General features: G+C 44.0%; 1 protein-coding gene across 2 annotated transcripts in view; it reads left to right on the forward strand.

The window, feature by feature from the left end:
* Nucleotides 1-488: 488 nt before the first annotated feature.
* vamp2 (vesicle-associated membrane protein 2) overlaps nucleotides 489-22,520 on the forward strand; it is a 206,043-nt gene continuing 184,011 nt past the window's right edge. The window contains exon 1 of one of the 2 annotated variants that reach the window (XM_072474576.1): nucleotides 489-820. In XM_072474576.1, the coding sequence (XP_072330677.1) occupies nucleotides 819-820 (2 nt within the window). In that variant the 5' untranslated portion in view covers nucleotides 489-818. The remainder of the gene's footprint in view (nucleotides 821-22,520) is intronic. The other variant, XM_072474577.1, reaches the window with a different exon arrangement.

Below are 22,520 nucleotides of genomic sequence, written 5' to 3' on the forward strand. Positions count from 1 at the left end.
GCTGCCAATATATCCTTTCTAATGAATAGAACCCAGGACTCCTCACAGTCACTCCAGTTGTAGTCTAACCAGGGATTTGTGTAGCTGAAACATGACTTTAAACCTGATTGCATTCTAATGCACTAGATATAAAGGTCAGCATCCCATTGTCCTTTTTTTTAAAACTTTCTGCCCCCTTCCATGACATGTGAATGATTTATGTATCTGGACCCCAAAGTACTTCTGGACCACCATTGTTTCCAGTTTGTCCTCATTTTTCAATCGAGCTTTGTAGGCGCACTTCGTTGAAACCAATTTGCCACAGTTGTTGCCAATTCAGGTTCAGAAATACAACACTCAGGCTTTCTCGGGAGAATCACCGGGAAAAGAGAATGGACCTTCTCTCTAAGCTGTCAGGAGTCAAACCGAAACTCCTTAGGAATCTGAACAGCATTTCAGTGGGCTGAGATTTGGTCTGTTGTATTCTTCCATCTCCACAGCTCAACAATACCAGCTGTATTTGTGCCATCGCTAAATATGGACACTTTCTCCAAGCCTTTGTATTTGACTCCCCGCCCCCACCTTCCGAGTCTCTTTATCTGTCTGTCTCTCTCTCTCCGTCTCTATTTGTCTCTGATTGACTAGTTGACTCGGCCTCTGTGTTTTATTTTTGGCTCGGCCTCCAGGAGCCGAACTACCCGGATCATTGACGTCAGGCTGCTGAAAAGGCCATCTTTGTTCCGAGCCCAGGGACGGAGCAGTCGGGAGAATCCTGTTGAATATCCCCTCAAAACCCGAACGTGAGAGCGAGAGGGAGAGAGGAAGAAAAGAAGAACACAATGTGAGTAGATTCAGCACCACACACACACACACAGAGCAGGCAGACAGGGGCTGGCAGCAGCACTGTGATACAATAGCACAGATACAGCTATATGCAGGATTTGATGTACACATTGGCTGTGTGGTTTACAGGTGGAGAGGCTGCTGTCCTCTTGCATTGGTGCTGAAAGACTGCGCTGCCGATTTTGAGGGGGTAGGGGTGCCCCATATCAACTCAGACTCAGCACAGGGGGGCTCAGGGAATGAATGTTGCAGGCTTGTTGTGAGGGTGCTGAGGACCCCCCATCACTACCACCACCTCTCACTCTCTCTCCCCGTGTTAACACCAGCCACAAGCTGAAAGTCACAGAGAGAAAGAGCAACACGTTTCCCCAGGCGAAGCGAAGTGGGAATGGTTGCGAGGTGAGCTTTTGATCCACTTTTGAATGCAGTGTGTGCCCCACGACACACTCATGTTTAACCTGTGCTGTCACTGACACCTCTCTGTGCAACACGGCAGAGCACCGTGAACATGTCTCGAAACTTAACACCCTCACTTTCGGCAGGCAGTGGCCACTGACAGCCATGGTAAAGCTTGAAGCTGGAACGATTTAATCACAGCCCTGAATCCCCCTGGAAATGAACCGAAGTTCGGAAAAATAAATAGTGTGGTCCCAGGAGACTGCCCTCTATCTCTCTCTCTCTCTCTGTTCCCACAAACTAAACATAGAAATTGCGTGGCAGATGTTTGCAACAGGACACTATTTCCAAAACGGCGCTATTCATAGAATGTTAAGAGTTTAAACCAGCTTTAACTAATACGTGTGCGATTAACGCCTTTGACACAAGTGTCAGCGGATTCTTAGATCGACGCCCACACCAGGCGTAATATCTATCCTGATACAAATATACAATACTGTGGATGCTGAAATCTGAAATAAAAACAGACGCTGTCGCAAATATTCAGCACAGATATGTGAGGTGTCCCCACAGCTGATCTTTAGACCAACAGACAATATTATACCCAAGAGTGACTTGTTTTGGTAGTAAATTGACTCAGGATTCCCTTCCTGGCATGTTTATCCAGTAAACATACCTACTTTCCATTCAGTCTGATCATGTCTTATTATCTTGCCCAAAACCCATGTGCAGTTTAATGGGAAATCGAATCGTTTGAAATAAACAAAATGCATACATTGCTTCTGAATGTAACAGTAATATGTACCTAATTCACGGTTGCAATTGGAGCCTAGTTCTTTTGGAATGTGGTAACACATTTACATTTTATTTCGAAGTGATTGTAAAGGACATAATTGAGTGTTTCAATTTTGTGTCTGTACCCAGAATGTGATTTCTTTGTCTTTTTCCTCCCATCTGCCCCTCCGTTATCAAGTTCTCCCACTGATGGCCCTTCAATACCTTGGCTACCAGGTCATATTCTGTGTATGTGAACTGAGAGCGACTATGGAGGAATCATAATGGAACCAGATAATAATCTTTATTGTCATAAGTAGGCTTACATTAATACTGCAACAAAGTTTGGGCAGCACGGTAGCCTTGTGGATAGCACAATTGCTTCACAGCTCCAGGGTCCCAGGTTCGATTCCGGCTTGGGTCACTGTCTGTGCGGAGTCTGCATGTCCTCCCCGTGTGTGCGTGGGTTTCCTCCGGGTGCTCCGGTTTCCTCCCACAGTCCAAAGATGTGCAGGTTAGGTGGATTGGCCATGATAAATTGCCCTTAGTGTCCAAAATTGCCCTTAGTGTTGGGTGGGGTTACTGGGTTATGGGGATAGGGTGGCGGTGTTGACCTTGGGTAGGGTGCTCTTTCCAAGAGCCGGTGCAGACTCGATGGGCCAAATGGCCTCCTTCTGCACTGTAAATTCTATGATAATCTATGAAAGTTATTGTAAAAAGCCCCTAGTCGCCACATTCCAGCACCTGTTCAGGTACACTGAGGGAGAACTCAGAATGTCCAAATTACCGAACTTCAGGTCACGCCCAGCAAGGATTGTTGCAGATTGATCAGGATTGTGAACAGCGGTCCAGTTTTCCCTCTCTGATCCCCATCTTTCTGGCACCAATACAGTTCAGTAGTTGAACGTGGAACCTCAATGTTGCTGAGACTTGTTGCCACACAGTACTATGTACAGTTACTAACTGTACAGTAAGCTCCTTGTCTTTGCATTGGAGAGTACATTGGACATGTCTATGCATTGGAGAGTACAGCGGGACATTTTGAGGACAAGTCCAGCATAAGATGACAGTGGATGGAATTTGATGAAGTGAGTGTGACAGTGTAGAACACGATAAGTTGGACACAATTACTTGGCAGAAACGCTTTGCCCCTTTAAGAAATTATGTAATGTGCCATATTCCTGGATAGGCATCTTGAATAGATACCTGGCAGAGAAACCCTGTTGCTGGATTGTTGTACAGCTGCAAATTCATCCTTGATATTTATACTTGATATCAAGTGGCACAAGGTTGTGACTGTCATCGACATTTCCATTTTGGATATTTCTGTCATTCCTATGCAAAATGCCATGTTTGTAAATCACCAAGTGTTGTCCCTATGGTGGCCAAACATCTAGAGTATGAAAAGAACATTTAAATTCACTGCCCTCTGAATGAAAACTCCTGAATTTTCAGTGCACCTCCTCTCCTGCACCAGCACGGTAGCACACGTAGCTTGCACTGTGGCTTCATAGTGCCAGGGTCCCAAGTTCTATTCCCTGCTGGGTCACTGTCTGTGCGGCGTCTGCACATTCTCCCCGTGTCTGCGTGGGTTTCCTCCGGGTGCTCCGGTTTCCTCCCACAGTCCAAAGAAGGTTAGGTGGATTGGCCATGCTAAATTGCCCTTAGTGTCCAAAAAGGTTAGGAGGGGTTATGGGGATAGGTTCTTAAGTGGGTCGGTGCAGACTCGATGGGCCGAATGGCCCCCTTCTGCATTCTATGTTCCATCTGGGCAGGATTATGCACTCCATAAGTCTTTCATTGTCATTATGTGCAGTATGAGCATATCCGCACATATGTGCCTTTCTGCAATTTAGTGTCAGGAAATGAACGGTAAGCAAGCTTTGTGCTGAATGCCTGATGTTGACCCATTCCTAAATTGCTGACATAATTTATTTCCAGGCTATTGCTAAAGTAAATGGAATTGCTTAGTTTTTAATATTATTGATATTGCTTAGTAACATTACAGTTTAGTATTGAAGAGATCTGTCACGCCCATGTGCTGAGAGCCAATTAATGTTGTCATTTTAAAAATAACAGAAGAGCAAAAGCAGTGCCTTACTGTTTCAAATCATCAAAAGACTGAGAATTATTTACGCTATGGGGAGTTCAGTATGCTGTGATTTCCAGTTTCATTTTAGAAACAAACTCCAATGGAGATAGTAATTGCTTCTAAGTGGGTAAGAATTATATGATTGTGAGATGTAGGGTAAAGAAACAGCCATGCAGTTCACTCTGCTGTGTAGATATGTTTGCCAAAGCCAATCAAGGCATTTGCAACTTTATTTATCTTGATTGTGGGATCGCTACCCTCCACTTGTAAATTGCATGTTTGTTTTCCAGTCATTTTCTTCTTTCCTCGCCCAAAGGATATCATTCTTATTAGGGAACAATTTCACAGGCACCAATAGCTCCTTGGTATCTTGCCTAAATCAGATAGTGAAGCATCAACCGCAAATTTTACTGTGAAGATATTAGTGTTGAACCTAATCCTGTTCACCCCAACATCCAAAGTATGTCTACTAAACAGCAATTAAGAGCAGGGACCTTGGATGACCTATTGTCCAATTAGAACACACCTTTATATCAATATTTGCTAATTCAACATCAACTGAGAATGAAAGTGAGTCTTGTGATCTAGTTGCCTCATTACCACTTGTTGGTACATATATCTTCCAAGCACTTTTGACCAGTTTTCTAAATATATGCTTGTGGTGGGAGCCTTGTCTCCTGGTCATGCTTATTTGGGAATTGATTTAAATGCTGGTGCTAATTTTCTATTTACTCACGCCCACTTCAACTGAAGCAGCATTTTCTGCACCAGGTGGCAAATACATCAGTTCACAAGCTTAAGTTTGAAGAGGTTATTTAAGTTCTGTGTTTAATTTTTGGTTCCCTTATCAGAAAATCTTCCACCCCAGGCATCATCTGGTCTTTCATCAATGGAAATAATATTAATGTCCACCGACTTTACAGAACCTGGAGATTTAACATTGAGATAATATTTAATCCTCTGCAAGGGCCACAAAGGTGCAACAGCTTTCTCTGTGCAGAGAGATTCAATATTCATCCATGTTTTGTTTTATGTACTGAAGCACACCTTGATAATGTAGCACTTAAGGCTCTGCTGCTATGTTTTGGTTGCAAATTTAGAAGACTGCTAAACTGGAATTAATGAATTAAAAGACCAAACTGAGTACTTTTTGAACAAATGGATTCATGATATTTATTACACAAAGCATTGAGGGAATCTTATTTCCACGCAAACTGTTTTGAAGGATGATACTGTTTGTACACTGACTGCACAAAAGGATGAGTCACCTTTTTTGAATCATAGACTATAGAAGGAGGCCAGTTGGCCCACAGTGCTGTTTGGCAAGGAGTTCTAGATTTATGACCCTGCAACAGTGGAGGAACAGTAATAAAGCTCAAAGTCAGGAGGTTGAGGGTCTTGGAGGGGAACTTGCAAGTTGGACTCCTGCCACTTGTCCTAAGTGGTAGAGCTTGCGGGTTAAGGAGATGCTGTTGAAGGTTCAGCTCAGTTGGCTTGGACAGCTAGCTCATGATGCAGAGGGAGGGTAACAGAATGGGTTGAATACCTGTACCGACTGCGATTATTCATGAAGGCCCCCCCTTCTCAACCTTGCCCATTGCCTAAGGTGTGGTGATCCTCAGGTTAAACCACCACCATTCAGCTCTCCCCAACAAAGGGGAAAGTAGCCTTTGATCATTAGGGACTATGGCAACTTTACTTTATAGACAGATTTAATTACATGGAAAATAAGATGGAGCATAGGGTGCATGAGTAATAAAGTTATCTTGAACTTATGCAAGGCACTAGTTAGACCTCAGCTGGAATATTGTGTACAGTTCTGGAGCCCACACTACAGGAAGGATGTGAATGCCTTGGAGAGAGTGCAGAAGATGTTTACAAGAATGGTTCCGGGATGAGAAACTTTAGTTATAAGGATAGATTGGAGAGGTTGGGTCTGTTCTCCTTGGAGAGAAGAAGGCTATGAGAAGATTTGAGAGAGATTATCAAAATAATGAGGGGACTGGACAGAGTAGATAGAGATACACTGTTCCTCAAGAGCGAGAGGGCAGAGATTTAAAAAGATTAGCAAAAGAAGCAAATTTGATGCAAGATCAGCATGGTAGCATAGTGGCTAGCACAGTTGCGTCCCAGATTCGATTCCCGGCTTGGGTCACTGTCTGTGCAGAGTCTACACATTCTCCCCATGTCTGCGTGGGTTTCCTCCGGGTGCTCCGGTTTCCTCCCACGTCCAAAGATGTGTGGGTTAGGTGGATTGGCCAGGCTAAATTCCCTTAGTGTCCAAAAAGGTTAAGTGGTTACGGGGATAGGGTAGAGATGTGGGCTTGAGTAGAGTGCTCTTTGTAAGGGCCGGTGCAGACTCGATGGGCCGAATGACCTCCTTCTGCACTGTAAATTCTATGATTCTATGAGATGAAACTTTTTCACACAACGAGTAGTTGAGGTCTGGAATGCGCTGCCTGGAAGTGTGGTGGGCGCTGGTACAATCGAGGTATTCAAGAGGGCATTAGATATTACTTCAATAGAAACAATGTGCAGGGGTACGGGGAAAAGGCAGGGGAATGGCACTAAGCTATGATGCTCGGTTGGAGAGCTGGTGTAGACACAATGTGCCGTAATAATGCTGTAATAATGTGGGGAAGTGCAAGATTATTCACTTTAGAAGTAAGAACAGAAAAGCAGAATACGTTTAAAAAGACGTGAACTTATAAAGTTCGACGTTCAGAGAGGCGTGTGTGTACTCGTACAAAGAACAAGAAAACAAGCAATTAGGACGGCAAATTTCATTTTGGCCTTTATTACAATGGGATTGGAGTATAGGAGTAAGGATGTACTGTTAAAATTGTACGAGGGCTTTGGTGAGACCCCACCTAGAATACTGTGTACAGTTTTGGTCTCTGTATTTAATGAAGTATATGCTGTACTTGCATTGGAGGTGATCCAGCAAAGGTTTATTAGGTAGGTCCCTGGGATTGTCTCAATGAAACAAACAATATTCCAACAGGGTAAACCATGAGAGGTTGCTTATCCTGGCTGTGGAATCTCGAGTACAGGGACGCAATCTCGGGATAAGGGATTGATCATTTAGGAATAAGATGAGGCGAAACGTTATCATTCAGAAGGTTGTGAATCTCTGGAAATCTCCAACCCAGAATGTTGTGGGTGCTCCGTCATGGGGAACGTCAAGGTTGGGATGGATAGATTTTTGGTCTCTCAGGAAATCGAGTGATATGGGGAGGAGGCAGGAAAGTGGAGTTGAATCTGAAGATCAGCTATGATTGTCTTCAATGGCGGAACAAGCTCGAGGGATGATATTGCCCAAACCCGAGTGGTGTTAGAGCTGCATTCATCTCGACAAGTGGAGAATATTCCATCACACTTCTGACTCGTACCTCTTGGTTGCTTTGGGAAATTAGGAGGTCAGTTATTGTTGGAGATTTAACAGCCTCTGGATGGATGAATGGATTTGTTTATTGTCACGTGTACCAAAGTACAGTGAAAAGTATTTTTCTGCGAGCAGCTCAACAGATCATTAAGTACATGAGAAGAAAAGGGAATAAAAGAAAATACATAACAGGGCAACACAACATATACAATGTAACTACATAAGCACTGGCATCGGATGAAGCATACAGGGTGTAGTGTTAATGAAGTCAGTCCATAAGAGGGTCATTTAGGAGTCTGGTGACAGTGGGGAAGAAGCTGTTTTTGAGTCTGTTCGTGCGTGTTCTCAGACTTCTGTACCTCCTGCCCGATGGAAGAAGTTGGAAGAGTGAGTAAGCCGGGTGGGAGGGATCTTTGATTATACTGCCCGCTTTCCCCAGGCAGCGGGAGGTGTAGATGGAGTCAATGGATGGGAGGCAGGTTCGTGTGATGGACTGGGCGATGTTCACGACTCTCTGAAGTTTCTTGCGGTCCTGGGCCGAGCAGTTGCCATACCAGGCTGTGATGCAGCCTGATAGGATGCTTTCTATGGCGCATCTGTAAAAGTTGGTAAGAGTCAATGTGGACATGCCGAATTTCCTTAGTTTCCTGAGGAAGTATAGGCGCTGTTGTGCTTTCTTGGTGGTAGCGTCGACGTGGGTGGACCAGGACAGATTTTTGGAGATGTGCACCCCTAGGAATTTGAAACTGTTAACCATCTCCACCTCGGCCCCGTTGATGCTGACAGAGGTGTGTACAGTACTTTGCTTCCTGAAGTAACTTACCAGCTCTTTAGTTTTGCTGGCATTGAGGGAGAGATTGTTGTCGCTACACCACTCCACTAGGTTCTCTATCTCCCTCCTGACCTCCTATTGTAGGCACAGTATTTACGCAGCGGGTCCACTGAAGTTTCTGGATGGTGACAAAAGTGGATAGAATATTCTATTATTCAGCATCATCATAATGGTGTGAACAGAAGGGAATTGACAAATGAATACAATATTACAAGATCAGGAAGTTTTTCTTTAGTGTTGTTATGTTTTTTCTGATAACAGTTGCCAATTAGGTAAGAGGGGGAGTTTCTCGCTCCGACATTGAACTGAGTCTGCAAATTGTTACCCAGAAATTGGCTTGCACCTGAAGTGGGTTGTGAGACGAATGCTATGAATGAAACATTTGCCCAAAGGGACTGATGGCAGGACCATGAAAAATGGGTCCACTGGCCTTATTTGTTTGTCACTGGTAAGTAGTCCAAGTGGTAGCTCGTTAGGTCTGGTGTGGGCCGAGGAGTGCGATTGTTTGGCTGACATGCTGGTTCAGGGCCTGTGTATTACAAAAGTTGGTCTGTGGATGATAGAAAGAGGTTTGTAGGTTGCAGGAACATAGTAATGGACTGGTCAGCTGGGTAGGCAAGTGGCAAATAGAATTCAATCCAGAAAAGTATAAAGTAATGGATTTGCCGCAGGCAAACAAGGCAACAGAATATACAAAGATACTGAGAAATATACTGGAACTGGGGAACCTTGGTATGCATGTCCACAGACCTGAAGGTAGCAGGATAGGTGGATAAGATGGTTAAGATGGCTATATTAAATATTTTCCTTTATTAGCTGAGGCACATAATATAAGAGCAGGGAGGTTATGCTAGATAACCATCTAGTTAGGCCACAGCTAGAGTGCAGTTCTGATCATCAAGAGTATGTGATCGCACTGGAGAGGGTGCAGATGAGATTTACAAGTGTGTTGCCGGGGATGGAAAACGTTAGCGAAGAGGAAAGATTAGGTAGGCTGGGGTTGTTTTCTTTGAAACAGGGGAAATTGCAGGGAAACTTATTAATGTTTAGAAAATTAAGAAGGGCTTGGATAGAGGGTGGTGGACGTCCAGAATCAATGCCTGATAGGGTGGTAGAAGCAGAAACCCTTATCACATATAAAAAATACTTGGCTATGAGTGTCACAAACTACAGGGCTATGAACCAGGAGATAGAAATTGGAGGTTGGCTCGATAGCTCTTTGTTTGGTTGACACAACATAATACATTAAATGGTCTCTTTCTGTGCCGTAACTTTTCTATGTTTCCGAGGTAAATCCGGGTCTGGGAGTCATTCAGGTGGTGAGTGAGCGTGGGCCATTATCGGCCCCTCCGATGTCAGGTAAACAAAAGCCTTTCAGCTTATTCTTTGGGTGGCAGCCTCCACTGGTTTCTTTAAGGACTGCTGGTCCAACTGCTGTGCATTCAAGGAAACTGACTGGCACATACACCGTGTATACTGAGGTCAGTTGTCAATCTCGTAAAGGGGCCCAAAATCAGGCAGTAACCCCGATTTTCACAACATCAACTTCAGGAGAACAACAGAGTTAGCTTGTGGGTGTCCTAACCAATATGGTAAAAAAATACTTTCAGTGTGAGCTATTAGTATTTACAATATACTGTGATCCAGTCTTTCGCATTTGTTTTTGTGTCATTTTTGGAGTCCATCATTTTCCAATCTGTTGTCAATTTCTTAATGTTTCTATTTACTGCCGCCATTAGGATTATCAGGTATATTCATTTAACAGTTCCCAGCCTGTACAAGACAACACAATTGTTATTAACTTATAATATTCCTACATGTGTCACAATATTAATGTACACAGAATTACTCCAATTGCTCCATTGTTAAACTCTGACCAGTTTGAAGCTCATTTCAGGAGCATCTTGCAGATGACGTTTGCTCTGCGCTGAGTTTGCTGAACTTGGTGAAGGAATTGGTGGAATCTTACAATTGACCGTTATGCATGTAGGTCAGAAAAGGAAGAATCATGAATTCCCAGTAAGGATCTAGTAATATCTTCCGGAATCTTTAAAGATAAGGCCGAGAGATGACTCTCCAATTTGCTAACTATTTGTATTCCTACCTGAAGGAAGTCCAATTAAGCAAAGCATGAGAAATCCATCAGTGCCTTTGGAATAGTACCTAGTATTAGCGGGTGCCTTCAAAAGGAGGGGGGGGAAATAAACAGGACATGAACCAGGCGGCACGGTGGCACAGTGCTTAACACTGCAGCCTCACAGCGCCAGGGACCGATTCCAACCTCAGATGACTGTGTGGAGTTTGCACTTTCGCCTCGTATCTGCACGGGTCTTATCCAGGTGCTCTGGTTTCTTCCCACAGTCCAAAGATGTGCAGGTTAGGTGGATTGCCATGCTAAATTGCCCTTTAGTGTCCAAGGGTGAGATGGGGTTAAGGGGTAATAGGGATAGCATGGAGGATTGGGTCTAGGTCGGGTGCTCTTTCAGAGGATCAGTGCAGGCTTGATGGGCTGAATGGCCTCCTGTACTGTAGGGATTCTATGATTTACCACTCGCTATTGTCAACGGTGTGACTTTAGCTATTGCCATGGCATTGCACTTTAGATAGAATTCATTGTAAAGTGTGACTTGTAAACTAATTAATAAACCCCAGTAAAAAATATATTTGAATAGAGGCCCAAAGGCCCTCCTCATACCGACCGAATGTTCACAACCTGTCTGATATATTTACTCAGTTAAGGTTTTTTTTATACTTCTGATCCTCATCTATCAGAAAGCTTGTTGCTTTTAAAATAATTTGGAGCATGATTTTGTTTTGTTTTTGTAATTGTAACAGTACGAGTATAATTAGAAGTATTGGTCGGTTTTAAAAACACCAGGTTTAATGAGAGTTTATATTAAGGGTTCTCAAGTGGGGGTCCACAGCCCCTAGCGGTCCGTGAAAAAGTTTCACGGGGTTTGCCAGCTTGTTTCTAAGATTATTTCCTGTTGACTTCCTATTGCTCGACAATCGATGATCGCCTGGGGTATTACTGCCGATGATGTAGTTTAATTCCTAGAACCGATTATCTTTCAGTGGACAGACGCTGGGTCTAATGGATTGACAGCCCCAGTGTCAAGGACAAAGGTCTCAAACAGATTTTAGTATGTGTTTGTAGAAGAGGCAAAGACGTCTGTGCAGAGGAAGCCAGTTGTATTGGTGAGTGAGGGATGCAATGTTCCTGGCCATCCGCATTTTTGCCTTTCAGCATCCTGTCACACTGTGAGACAGACCTTGGGGAGCAGTGAATGTCAGCTTATTAAATAAAATGTTTAATTCCTGAATGTGTCAGAGTGACGCAAAGCGAGTTACTGAGCATCTTTGACACGTACTATAATGATGTCTATTGTTTGTGTTTTTGCAAATATTTCATTTTAACTCTGCACACAAACCTAATGCCCTTGAAATTATTTGGGAGTCAGCCTCAGTAATGTGGTGGCAAACTGTCTGCCTTTGAATAGGATTGCAATACCAGTGGTATTGATTTTGTGGGGACAGCTTGTCAGACACTGGAGTGTGATCTGTTGATCTGTCTGGGGATACAGGTGATATAAAAATTTGTTTCATCTGAAAGCATGGTATCACATTTCTTGATATCTTCAACCTTGATTCCTGTTTAATTGAGTGACAGGCTGAAAACTATAATCTTCTGTTTTCAGGCTGCAAAGTACATCCTTGGATGGTCAAGCCTACATTTGCACTATCCTCTTTAATTCTCATATATCAACAATAGGTTGGATTTTGCAAATTTGTATTGCGAAATTGATGGCATTCACCTTCATTGCACCACTGAAATTGACAGCAACGTTTGGAGTCCCACATGCACAGTTAAACATGGAAATCCAGAAGTTGCTGTCAGCAATTTTATGTTTCCCCATTGAATGCACTGCTCGAGTACCGACAGAGTATTATCAGTAGAAATCACTGAACTGACAAAATTTTGCCTTTTACACTGTAAGCCTTAACTGCAAAAGCCTTGCAAAAGTTATAACTGAGTTTTTTAATGGTGTATTAAGTTCATAATTATTGCTGAATCGTCTCTGGGAAAACAAATGTTCTACTTGGTAAAGTTCATATTTCTCCATTATGATAAAATGCACAGTTTCAACATTTTAAAAAAATTTATGACATTTCAGCATCTACCTTAATCCCATGTGTGTGTCCCAATATTTTATTTTGCTCCTTTAACATTTTAATTACAAATGCATGATAATCAGTACATTTTACTTCCTGCTTTGCTTGCCATATTTTCAGTAAATAAACAAAACCGTTACGAATCTTGCCAAACATGTTAACACAATCTTTTATTTCTAACTCAGACTTGTAAATAAAACTTGTGAATTTTAGGAACTTGAAGCCATACAGATGTTAAATGTGGTTAAATAGCTGTGCTGTTGTGCTGCAGAGCTATTAATCCTCCTCAACGCTCACATCCTGACCTTAACATGCCAGGATCCATCAAATCCTTGCGTAAGCGATGTTCTGTTTGAAAATAAATTCTATCTAAATCTAAATATAAAGTCAGCTATTTAGATCTTACGTTACTGGAGATTTCTACCCCAGGAAATGTTCCAGAACTATCTCTAAATAATGCCAATATTTGGGTGGTGTTCCTGGGTCACAATGTTTTGCTTCAGTCAACGATTTCACGGACTGGGGTGGGGTTTCTGTGCATTTGATCCAACATCTTATACCTGCTCTTTATAAATGGATTCATGATATTGTGACATGAAGCACTGAGGGAATCTTTCTATAAGGTGAACTATTTGAAGGGAGGTACCAGTTGTACGCAGACTATAAAAGGAATATTTAATAAGGACACGGGGAGTCCACACCGAGTAAAAATAAGACTAAAGTTTTATTAACAAACAAGATATGTACATTTCCCAGTAGTTCCCCACCAGGCTTCTCTCTGGTTGGTGCCTTACTGACCGACCTCATATACACTGGGTAATTGGACTACCCCACCCCTAGCAGGGGAGCTCGTACCCCACAAGAAGCGGGGAAAGGCAAGCATTCCCACCGCGTACGTCCTGTGTGAGATATTACAGAATAGATCAACTTTTTTCATAGAATCATATATCATAGAAAGATGTGGAGATGCTGCCGTTGGATTGGGGTGAGCACAGTAAGAAGTCTTCCAACATCAGGTTAAAGTTCAACAGGTTTGTTTTGAATCACTAGCTTTTGGAGCACAACTCCTTCCTCAGGTGAATGAAGAGGTAGGTTCCAGAAACATATACATAGACAAATTCAAATATGCAAGACGATACTTTGAATGCGAGCATTTGCAGGTAATTAAGTCTTTACAGATCCAGAAAGGGGGGTAACCCCAGGTTAAAGAGGTGTGCATTGTCTCAAGCCAGGACAGTTGGTAGGATTTCGCAAGCCCAAGCCAGATGGTGGGGGGTGAATGTAATGCGACATGAATCCAAGATCCCGGTTGAGGCCGTACTCATATGTGCGGAACTTGGCTGTAAGTTTCTGCTCAGCGATTCTGCACTGTCGCGCGTCCTGAAGGCTGCCTTGGAGAACGCTTACCCGAAGATCAGAGGCTGAATGCCCTTGACTGCTGAAGCGTTCCTGACTGGAAGGGACATTCCTGCCTGACGATTGTCGCGCGATGTCCGTTCATCAGTTGTCGCAGCGTCTGCATGGTCTCGCCAATGTACCACGCCTCGGGACATCCTTTCCTGCAGCATATGAGGAAGACAACGTTGACCGAGTTGCACGAATATGTAACGTGTACCTGGTGGGTGGTGTTCTCGCGTGTAATGGTGGTACCTATGTCGATGATCTGGCACGTCTTGCAGAGATTGCCATCGCAGGGCTGTGTGGTGTCCTGATCGCTGTTCTGAAGGCTGGGTAGTTTGCTGCAACAATGGTTTGTTTGAGGTTGCGTGGTTGTTTGAAAGCAAGTAATGGGGGTGTGGGGATGACCTTGGCAAAATGTTCGTCTTCATCGATGACGTGTTGAAGGCTGCAAAGAAGATGTCGTAATTTCTCCGCTCTGGGGAAGTACTGGACGATGAAGAGTACTCTGTCAGTTGTGTCCCGTGTTTGTCTTCTGAGGAGGTCGGTGCAGTTTTTTGCTGTGGCGCGTTGGAACTGTCGATCGATGAGTCAATCGCCATATCACGTTCGTACAATGGCGTCTGTAGTTGTCTGTTATGCTCCTCCTCGTCTAAGTAGATCCTGTGTATATGTGGGCTTGTCAATAGGGGATGGCGTCTTTAATGTGTTTAGGGTGGAAGCTGGAGAAGTGGAGCATCGTGAGTTTATCTGTGGGCTTGCGGTAAAGCAAAGTGCTGAGGTGACCGTCCTTGATGGAGATGAGTGTGTCCAAGAATGCAACCGATTTTGGAGAGAAGTCCATGGTGAGTCTGATGGTGGAATGGAACATATTGATGTCACCATGTAGTCACTTCAGTGATTCTTCGCCGTGGGTCTAAAGGAAAGAAACAGGCCTCAACCGGGACCTTGGATTCTTGTCGCATTACATTCACCGTCCACCATCTGGACTGGGCTTGCAAAATCCTACCAACTGTCCTGGCTTGAGACAAGTCACACCTCTTTAACAGGGGGTTACCCCTATCTCTGGATCTGAAGACTTAGTTACCTGAAAATGCTCGCATTCAAAGTATCGTTTTGCATCTTTGACTTTGTCTCTATATATGTTTCTGAAACCTACCTCTTCATTCACCTGAGGAAGGAGCTGCGCTCCAAAAGCTAGTGATTTGAAACAAACCTGTTGGACTTTAACCTGGTGTTGTAAGACTTCTTACCATAGAAAGAGACCCATCAGCTCAGTGTGTCTGCACTGGCTCTTTGTTCAATGGTATAAGTATATTTTTAATACAGGAACAATACTTGTATTGTGTTACAGTGGATCAATGGAATTATTAAAATACAGAAGGGGGGCCTCAAGAAAGAAAGCTGAGAGTCCTGATTTATATTCTACCCAATAGGGACAATCTATTTATTGACACTGCTCTTGATAATTTATTGCAAGCTGTCGATGATTATTTGAAAGCCACTTACCACCTATAACAGTCTGGCTTCCCTTTTCAAAATTAACAGGATTTAATTAATTAAGTTAAAACAAAAAGGCTGAATTTTACAATGTGGAGAATATATGTTTACAAAAGAAAGCATTATGTGCCTCCAGATATGAGCTGGACCTGTTTTTATTGGAAAGCTCCTGAATGTTCTGAGGCGGATACGTCATTTATGAGTCATTCAATTTATCACTGCTTTAAAAAAAAAACGAAAATGGAGTTTTCAAATCAATTCATTTGTTGCAACAATAAACCCAAGCAAATGCAAAAAAAAATTTCTATTATAGAAAAGCAATGCAAGATGAATGTAATAAACAGGATAAACATACTTCTTGGATGTAGTACAGAAAATTATTCAGTCTTAAAAACAACCCAGAATAAACTGCTTTGACACACAATGCGAGAGCCTTGCACAATGTGGGTAATAACAAACAGGCACTCATTGTTTATCTGGTACACAAAGGCCAATTCAGATAGTATTCAAATGTTTGCTTATAGACATCTATTTAGTCTCTTTCAGACTTTTTGCTCATGAGATGTCTTTTCATTGGCCTGAAAACTGCAACTGTATAGAAGTAATGTTTATTCCTCACAAAACAACAGGTGTTTATCTGATAAGAAGATATTAATGTGATGTCGGGATCCTGTCGGAATTGGAATTGAGTGGACTATAAGGAGATTAGCTTTGCTTACTACTGAACCGCTCAGTAAACTGAACAAAGGCAGACTTGCACTTGCACATGGTCATCATCATTTCTGCCCCCCCTGCCCCACTGCCCCCCCCCCTTGTTTCTGGCTGCCTGGCTATGGCCTTGCCTGCCCAGAATTTCTGAACCATGACCTGGAGGTCGAGTCACCCCCTCTCCCCTCGACGACCTCGCCTCGCTGCTGGAACAAGCTGCCTGGTGATGGTCGCGCCTTTGGACTGTGGGAAGAAACCGGAGCACCCGGAATAAACCCACGCAGACACTGGGAGAACCTGCCGACTCAGCACAGACAGTGACCCAGCGGGGAATCGAACCTGGGACTCTGGCACTGTGAAGCCGCAGTGCTAGCCACAATGCTGCCATGAAGCCACTGTGCTAGCCACTGTGCTACCTTCTCCCTTCAACGACTTCGCCTTGCTGCTGGAACAGGTTGCCTGCCGATGGCCTCGCCTTCCCAGCCCTCCTCAGCCCCGGCCTGGGGGGGGGGGGGGGGGGGTGGTCACGTTGCCCCGCTACTCCCCTCGATTACTGGTCCCTCGCACCTCACCTTTTTTTTAGATTTAAAGTACCCAATCATTTTTTTTCCAATTAAGGGCCAATATAGCGTGGTCAATTCACCTACCCTGCACATCTTTGATTTGTGGGGGTGAGACCCACGCAGACATGGGAAGAGTGTGCAAACTCCACACGGACAGTGACCCTGGGCCAGGATCGAACCCGGGCCCTCAACTAACCAGTGCTAACCACTGTGCCATCATGCCTCCATAATTTTGCTTTGCACTTCACCTTGCTCAAAGACTTTGTCTCGCTGCTGGTTGCCTGGCTGTGGCCTGCCCTCCTCAGCCCTCAGTCAAGATTGAGAAAGCTGCTACTTTTTTTGCAAAAAACAGGAGATCAAAAAACAGCCTTGACTGCTGACTCTCCCCTCCCAGTCACCTCAGTGACTTTGGATTCCTGTTTTCCTGCTCTAAGACCAATCAGACTCTGATGTCATTCTGCATTGCCTGCCGATAGGTTCAACATGAGCCAATCAGCAAATGCAAAGCTTTCAAACCCTGGTGCTCTGTTTACTTGCTATAAATATGGCAGTTAATAAGGTTGCCTTTCTTAATCCTAATTACTAGTATACTTTCAGAGTCACCAGGTATCTCTCGATACCGCCACAAGGTTCAACCCGAATACCAATCAAAGAGCCAATACACCAGTTAGTTAGTTCAAAGTCAATGGTATTTATTTACACACAGTATGATTTACTCATGCACAATAACTCTACAAGCTAACCTATCTCTATCACTAACACCTATACTTAACTTCGGGTGCCCACTTAGGTCAGAGGAACAATGGCCGTTGTTCGGATCTGAGGCTGTTGGGTTCGAAGAGGTAACAGGAGAACAGCTAAGGTCATCCGTCTGGTAGCGAGCGTTGACCTTGAACTTACTTGCTTCTGGTGATGCTGGTGGATGAGTCTCTCTGCTTGAGAGCCGAATCCAAGAGAGTGAACCTTTGACAGGGGTTCTTTCTTATACTTGGAGGGGCTTCGCGCACTTTTAGGCGGGTCTTAAACTTGGTCCCAATTAATTGGCAGCTTCTTGATCATTGTCATCGATCTAAACCAATAAAGGGGCAGGTGCCTTGATGGCTGGGCGTGTCCTAGGTGGCCGTTGGCCTTGCTTTATTTGTGTCTTTTGGTTGGGGTAGTGGCGCCAGAATATCTGAGACAGTATCGGCTACCTGAGCATTAGTCCTTTGTTCCTCGGAGGTGGGCCATCAATATGTAAATCATCCCAGAGTTTCGATTCCATCTGCAAACTGCCTTCCAAATATACATTCAGGCTCTGTGCTTGCTCGTTGCTTTGCATTGTCCATTTTCCCTGTATGCTCTGCGAGTGTCCATTTTATACACTGAAAGTGGCCATCCCAGATGGCTACAGCCCCGATTGATGCCTACAGACACTGGTCAGCTCGGCACCCCCCTCCCCCAATTGGTTGGGACCATGTCCTTCGGCACAGTGTGATTAATTGTAAATCTGCCTCGAAAACGGAAATAATTTTTTTCAGTAAACTGTTTTATCTTCGATGCTGGAGCAATACAATTATGATTAACAACAGTTCTACCTGTTTCAGTACCTTAGCTTCATGAGAGAAAATGAATAATAGACCCCCAGAACCTGATGCTCCATTCCAGGCCTGAGTGCAATTGGATATTATAAGAGGGAACCATATAGCGTTATTTTGGTAATGTTAGCATTTTACAAAATTAACAGCAATACATTAAAAACAAATCTTTTAATCTTTTGTGTGGGCACACAGTATCGTAATGGTTAAAGTGCATTTTTAAAAATAAGCGTTGCTGAAACAGCATCAATCTCATAGGGCACTACCATTCAGAGTTGGCACGGTTCGTCACTGGCACAAAAGTAGAAACTGCTACATTAAAATTACAATCAGCACCACATATGAACAAAGAATGATGTCTTAGACTGATTTCCAACCTAACTCAAGTTTCAGAAGATATTTAAGCTGTTGGGGCTCAATGATTACAATTTATAGCATGGTTTGAAAGCAATATATATTAATTGGATAACTTTTTAGAAATTGTCTCTTGTTTCAAATTATTCCATATTCAGTTGATAGGAAGAATAAAATGTACAAGGGGCTACAGAATACACGATGGGTATTATAATAATACATAATAAATCAATATTAAGTTCTCTTTTCTTTTCACTAAATGTCATTTGAAATAGATTAGCACTTCTGGTAAAGTATCAGACAAAAGGAATATCATGAATTCAGAAATTGTTTAGAAACGAACATTCAAAGAACCTAATTTTATGATATTGTAAAAGCAAATTGAACATCACAGCCATAAGTGACACATTTTGTCTCCTCCCCTGCCTGTTGCTTCACAGGGCCAGGGTCCCAGGTTCGATTCCCAGCTTGGGTCACTGTCCGTGCGGAGTCTGCACATACTCCCCATGTCTGCGTGTGTTTCCTCCGGGTGCTCCGGTTTCCTCCCACAAGTGCCGAAAGACGCGCTGTTAGGTGAATTGGACATTCTGAATTCTCCCTCGGTGTGCCCGAGCAGGTGCTGGAATGTATGGAGACTCGGGGTTTTCACAGTGGCTTCATTGCAGTGTTAATATGATAAAGATTATTCAGTGATTTGTTAGTATTTTTATTAAAAATAGGTATTTGTCAGCTTTGAATATCTAATAATGTAGATATTGTTGGAACCAATAACATGCAGATTACAAATCGTGCCTGTGCATACATTACAACCCCACTTTTTGCTTTTCTTTTTATAATCCAGAAGCTGATACTTAAGTTTCATTTCTATACTGGGGGGGTATATCAAAGATTTCTATACTGGGGGGGTATATCAAAGATTTCTATACTGGGAGGGTATATCAAAGATTTCTATACTGGGAGGGTATATCAAAGATTTCTATACTGGGAGGGTATATCAAAGATTTCTATACTGGGAGGGTATATCAAAGATTTCTATACTGGGAGGGTATATCAAAGATTTCTATACTGGGAGGGTATATCAAAGATTTCTATACTGGGAGGGTATATCAAAGATTTCTATACTGGGAGGGTATATCAAAGATTTCTTTACTGGGAGGGTATATCAAAGATTTCTTTACTGGGAGGGTATATCAAAGATTTCTATACTGGGAGGGAATATCAAAGATTTCTATACTGGGAGGGTATATCAAAGATTTCTATACTGGGAGGGTATATCAAAGATTTCTATACTGGGAGGGTATATCAAAGATTTCTATACTGGGAGGGTATATCAAAGATTTCTTTACTGGGAGGGTATATCAAAGATTTCTATACTGGGAGGGTATATCAAAGATTTCTATACTGGGAGGGTATATCAAAGATTTGAAGCTCTGATTTTCGCACCAAATTTTGTATGGACGAAGTAATTAGAAAATGTGAGTTATTATTCAAACAATTTTAAAACGATAAACTGATGGATCAGTATTTACGAATGATTACTTGTAAGTTGTAAAACAAGCCACTTTTCCAGTTCTAAAATAAGGAATTGCTAAATGACAAACTAGGAACGGCTACAAAGAGTTGGTTAACAACTTCACTATCGGCTGCTATTAATTTTGTGCAACTACAAGATCACAAATGTAATTATAAACTTTCCCTTGATGGCTGACTGCTATTACCAGTGCATTGCAGCTATCTTCTGTTAATCGCAGGATCCAAGAAGCATTAATTACAGCACTGAAATGGTCCTGCCTCAGTTAATCTACAGCTAAAACTCTCATCCAGCCTTCCATATGCCCTTTGTAGACTTGAACGTATCCAAAACACTGCTGTCCATATCCTAACTCTCTCAAAGTACTACTGTTCTAACAAATTTACTGAATCAAAATGTAACCTGATTAATGAATTGTTATACAATCATATAAAACTAAGTAATTGAAATTCAGAGTCATGTAAAACCATCAAAATTGCAGTTCATAGTCTGTTAAAGGAATAAACCACCCACTCCATGTGATTTCAATAGTAATTTTAGAGAAAATAAATGCCATTAGATTGTTCTCGTCAACATAATGGTTAGCATGTTGATGCTAGTGTTTGGAATACAAATATTTCCAGAATCTAGTGCAATCATTAAGAACTCCATAGTTACCCTACCTCAACAACCTCCCTCACCCTCTAATGAGTATATATTACGGCACGTTTGATGCACAATAAATTACTCTCGAGACAAGGTGAGTCATAACTAATAGGCTTTAATCAGCTAGAACTGTACCCAGCAGCTTCGATACAGAAAGTGAAGGCTGCTGGGACGGCATTTGTTCTTATACCCCGCCTCTCAGGGCGGAGTTATGTACGTTAGCCAATGGTAGACTCCTAGGTCTAGCCAATGGTCATCCACTTCTCAGGCACTGCAATACCTGGTATAACCACATTCACCCCCTGTTAAAAGGAACCCAGCAGGGTGATGGCCAGCGTTACTGTCGCCTTTCGCATGGTAGGACCAGGTATGGAGGTACCGTGATGTTGAGGGTAACAGAAAAAGTGTTTATGGAGCAGCAATTAGACGATCGGGTGGCCTGGTCGTTCTTCTGGTGCGTCTGGGCTCCGGCGATGATCCTGGTGGGGGCCCCGGCGGTTGTGGCTCCAGGAACGTGGTGTCTTCCTCCCAGGCAGCTTTGTCACCCCTTGGCGGCGCTGTTGGGGCAAAAAGTGGGCAGGGGGAGGGGCGCCTGTAGGGGGCGTCAGTGCCTGTTCGGCACTGGGTAGGGGCGGCGGCAGTACTGACCCTCCGGTCAGGTGCTGTGGGGAGGGTGGGGGTGGGGGCAATGGTGCGGGTGCGCGTGGGGCTCCGGCGGGCACCAGGTCCCGAAGGGAGACCGTGTCTTGGCGGCCGTCGGGGAATGCTACGTAGGTGTACTGGGGGTTGGCATACAGCAGGTGGACCCTCTCGACCAACGGGTCCGACTTGTGCGCCCTCACATGTTTCCGCAGCAGGACGGGTCCAGGTGTCGCTAGCCAGGTTGGGAGTGAGGTCCCGGAGGAGGACTTCCTGGGGAAAACAAGGAGACGATCGTGAGGTGTCTGGTTTGTTGTAGTACAGAGCAGTGACTGGGTGGAGTGAAGGGCCACTGGGAGGACTTCTTGCCATCGGGAGACTGGGAGATTCGTGGACCGAAAGGCCAGCAGGACGGCCTTCCAGACCGTTCCGTTCTCCCTTTCTACCTGCCCGTTTCCCCGGGGGTTGTAACTGGTCGTCCTGCTGGAGGCGATGCCTTTGGTGAGCAGGAATTGACGCAGTTCGTCGCTCATGAAGGAGGACCCCCTGTCACTGTGTATGTACGCGGGGAAACCAAACAGTGTAAAGATACCCTGGAAGGCCTTGATGACGGTGGTTGTGGTCATGTCTGGGCAGGGGATGGCGAATGGGAACTGGGAGTACTCGTCAATCACGTTCAGGAAGTACGTGTTGCGGTCGGTGGAGGGGAGGGGGCCTTTGAAATCCATGCTGAGGCGTTCAAAGGGTCGGGAAGCCTTTATCAGATGCGCTCTCTCTGGCCAGTAGAAGTGCGGTTTGCACTCCGCGCGGATTCGGCAGTCCCTGGTGACTGTCCTGACCTCCTCGATGGAGTAGGGCAGGTTGCGGGACTTAATGAAATGAAAGAAACGAGTGACCCCCGGGTGGCAGAGGTCCTCGTGGAGGGCTCGGAGGCGGTCCACTTGCGCGGGTGGCACATGTGCCACGGGACAGGGCATCAGGAGGCTCGTTCAGCTTCCCGGGACGGTACAAGATCTCGTAATTGTAGGTGGAGAGTTCTATCCTCCACCGCAAGATCTTGTCGTTCTTAATCTTGCCCCGCTGCGCATTATCGAACATGAAGGCCACCGACCGTTGGTCCGTGAGGAGAGT

The sequence above is a fragment of the Scyliorhinus torazame genome, chromosome 14, assembly GCF_047496885.1.
Source record: "Scyliorhinus torazame isolate Kashiwa2021f chromosome 14, sScyTor2.1, whole genome shotgun sequence".
NCBI classification, from domain to species: Eukaryota; Metazoa; Chordata; class Chondrichthyes; order Carcharhiniformes; family Scyliorhinidae; genus Scyliorhinus; species Scyliorhinus torazame.